This window comes from Habropoda laboriosa, unplaced genomic scaffold (genome assembly GCF_001263275.1).
Source record: "Habropoda laboriosa isolate 0110345459 unplaced genomic scaffold, ASM126327v1 scaffold297, whole genome shotgun sequence".
Lineage (NCBI taxonomy): Eukaryota > Metazoa > Arthropoda > Insecta > Hymenoptera > Apidae > Habropoda > Habropoda laboriosa.
Window position 1 is genome coordinate 167,549 of NW_017100406.1, and position 3,744 is coordinate 171,292.

General features: G+C 31.8%; 1 protein-coding gene across 1 annotated transcript in view; it reads right to left on the reverse strand.

Moving 5' to 3' along the window:
- Positions 1-2,367: 2,367 nt before the first annotated feature.
- Positions 2,368-3,744, reverse strand: part of LOC108575398 (serine/threonine-protein phosphatase 2A 56 kDa regulatory subunit epsilon isoform) — a 31,830-nt gene continuing 30,453 nt past the window's right edge. Inside the window, exons 4-9 of the mRNA XM_017938176.1 lie at positions 3,681-3,742; positions 3,487-3,604; positions 3,128-3,403; positions 2,809-3,038; positions 2,522-2,667; positions 2,368-2,441 (exon numbers count right to left, since the gene is read on the reverse strand). Coding sequence (XP_017793665.1) covers positions 2,526-2,667; positions 2,809-3,038; positions 3,128-3,403; positions 3,487-3,604; positions 3,681-3,742 — 828 coding nt within the window. The 3' untranslated portion in view covers positions 2,368-2,441; positions 2,522-2,525. The remainder of the gene's footprint in view (positions 2,442-2,521; positions 2,668-2,808; positions 3,039-3,127; positions 3,404-3,486; positions 3,605-3,680; positions 3,743-3,744) is intronic.

Sequence of the window (3,744 nt, forward strand, 5' to 3'; positions counted from 1 at the left end):
ATTATATTCTGTCAAGTTTATTGCACCATTATTATATCTACATCTATATGAATGTTTTATTTCTTTTTAATGAGAAATTTTGAACAATAAAAACGAAACATATTTTTGCGTATTTCATTGTCAAAGGATAAAATATTTAAATGTACATAGTAGTAAAGATACTTCAGTATAGTTCTTTCAAAATGAGAGTGTCCTTGTTCAAAGCATCTTGTGCCTTTTGCTTTAGAATCTCGTAATAATTTTTTATTCTTCAAGTTAAAAAAAAAAAAGTAAAAAAAGGAATTTGGTTACATTAGAATAATCTGTTCTGTATCTTCAAGCAACAGCTATTTTAAAGTATAAATAATTACTAATCTTATTCAATTACTGCACTTAAATTTATTATACGAATAGCTAACCATTCTTATGTTTAATATGACAAGGATAAATTAATCAACTTTCATTCATGTTACTCTTTTTACATTCTAAAATCAACTGTACAACTGTTATGTTCCTAACAGTGATTAATATGAGTATCTGAAGTATATATCTATTAAATCTATTTACAATGAAATCATATCCGCTATAATTCGGACTAATCGTATATATTGAGGTTGTTCAATTGTAATTTGCACGAGAAAAGAAAACTAATGTAATCGCTAACGATTGCGTTGTAACGATAAATACGTACGATAGACTATCACAGTGTAGCTCGCGTTTGTATTCGTAGGATCTCTATTGTTCTAATCTTTTGATTATATTCCTTTTGCCGCAAAGTATGGAAGTACTTATTTGCAAATGTTTTATATCCAATTCTGGTGATCATGCTGTCATACAAATGCAGTTTATACGATATAAAAAAATACTAATATATCATTAGAATTTCTTATTGTAGTATATTTGCAATTGCACTAAAAGCTAAGTTAGCCCAAACATAATAATTATCAAAATGCTTTTAGTACTGTCAAAAAAAAAAGAGAGAAAGAGAGAGAGAGAGAGAGAGAGAGAGAGAGAGAATACTTGTTGCAAATGTAAATAAAAAAAATAGGCCACGACAAATTTTTTTAGCAATCTACGGTGTCACCAATGTTCGACTAAGCAGTGCTTAAAAAAATTAGAGAGTAGAAATAAATTAGACATTCATTTAATAAAGTGTCTATTTATGCGTATAGAACTCTTACGAATTTATCCGTATTGTTTTCCTCGAGTCACATTACAGCATTTACAATAATTATATATTTCAATTTATTTTTGAACTAATTTTCATGAAGTGGAGATAAACAGTATACAATGTAAAGAAAGTATGCTATGAGATGAGGTAAAACATATTTGACACAAAAAGGATGGAAAAGTAAAACATAACAAATATATTAGATGTTTCTCAGCTACTTCATGAAAATATGAGCAAGCAGTCACTCATTTGTTAACCATCTATTTATTAAGAGCTACTATTGTTTATTATTATTATGCAATGGTAAGAAACTTTAAAAACGATCCCACGTCTTTGCGGTGGCCTGTGGGAGCACAGCTCCGAATAAATCTTATGCATTGTATCTCTATTATTTATTATATTTATAAGCAATGGATATTTTGGTACAATTAAATTTTTTTTTATTGTATACTTTGCCCTTCGCATCTTTTATTTTTTTATTTTTTTTATTTAAAAAACAACATATATTTTTTTACGTTTTTTGTTTCAATGAATTGAACCTTATTATTCAATAATATTATTCTCGTTATGCTCGTCGCATATCGTCACGGCTCCCTTTCTTTGAAAAAAATTTATTCCATTTGCTGCGGGCATGCAGTCAGCACAATGTTAGTATTTTGTAGCACATCGGTCTGTACGTTACACGTATTTACCACAGTTTTGGTGTATTCGTGTATGTGTGAATGTGTGACTTGATTTCAAACAACGCCCCTGCTGACTCTGTTGGAGGCGAGAATCAGAGTAAGGTGGGTCAGTCATGAGAGGACATTAGCTATTTAGAAACTGAAGCAAATGTCACATGCAAAACTCAATATTATAACAATATACTTTATCTATTTGAATTTACACCTTGATCGTCTCCTCCTACCGAGATCAGCTAAACCTTAATTAAGAAGGGACTAACATCCTCGTATTATGTGCTGACACTGAGTACATTGTACAACTTAAATCATTGCTGTCAAAGAAAAAGGAAAAAAGAAAAGTCGAAATTAATGTACACAATAAAAATATTAGAACTCATCAATCATCATTGCGTTAAAGGAGAATAACATTGTGATTACTGATTCTTTCATTTCTTTTTTCTTCTCCACTTCGCCCTTTAGGCGTAACTAATGAAAGAAATTACATTACGTCAAGAATGCCATTGTGAGACACTTTGCTCCACTAACAACAGTAATTTTTGCATGTAGTGTATGGACAATCGACGTAAACTAAGGGCTAATGATCGGGCAGCGTGGTAGTGTACTTCCACCTGTAACAATAGTAGTACTCATTCAACATATTACAGATACGATTCGAGTGAAATTACTTTGAACCAATATAGTTACTTACCAGCTCAAGGGCGGGCTTGTGTCGTAGATGTAGTTGTGGCAGGAACTGGAGGGTTGGAGGTAGCTGTAAGCGCATTACGTCGTTCTACCTCCAATTCAGTCAGTCTCTTCCACAGTTCGTCCCTTTCCTTTTCTCTCTTCTTTTCTCTGATATTACAAAATATTTCTATAGATAACGAAAGAACTATCGACAAGTTTCAATTTGACTGTCTCTCGATAAGAATTAATCTAACTATTCTGGATCGACGAAATTATTTTTACAGAATGAATCGCCGCCACGGCACTTACTTTTGCCTTTCAGACTTATAGCTGGCAGTAAGATCATCAAAGAGCTTGCTATTCATTTCCATAAATGTTTTTAAAACATTATAAACAAGGGCTACGATCGTCGGATTCCAATGTTCCTTGCTAATTCTATACAATGCCGGGAACATAATTCCCATTATTACATGATTGTTATCTTCAATTAAAGACATTACATACTCGTTATTCCAAAAGAATAGTGCTCTTTCGGCAACCTAGAAGGAAAACAATTGTATCGTTAAAAAATAAATAATTATGCTTGGAAAAATGATTTTATCGATTGATAAAAATTCATTGTAAATACCTGAAAGTGCGGTGAAGACACGCAACGTGCAATTTGCCTGAATAAAGGTTCTTGTATTTTAGTAAATTGTCCGGGATCTATCACATCCAAGATTTCTTCAGTTTCACCAAGGAACATTACCTCCTTCTGGCTACACGTTTTAGGCCAGAATTTAAGGAGGCCTCGTATAACTGGTTCTGTTAAAGTTGCATCCTTTTCAAGAAACTGCACCACACAATAAGCTAACTGTGCATGATATAATGATAAGCACTTTACTTTATGTAGTGGTAGTAGCACCTATTATAAAAGAACAAACAGTGAATCACATTCGGAGTGTTATATTATTCGACGAATTATAATTTTTTATTATATTTCTTTACCTTAACTAAAAACTGCTTGTGCTCAACTTTTAGAGGAAGAGCAAATCCATTTATAATGCTACCCAAAATTTCAAGTAGTTCACCAACTCCATTGAAATGTTCTGTTTCATATACAAACCTGCAAAAAGAAGCATTTGAAAAAAATAGTTGGTTTTATAGATATCCAGAAAATTATGGTTATTACATATAAATACCTCAAAAAAATGTTGTTGATTTGTTTGCGTATGAAGGCTCTAAGACCAAGGAACTTCCCATAAA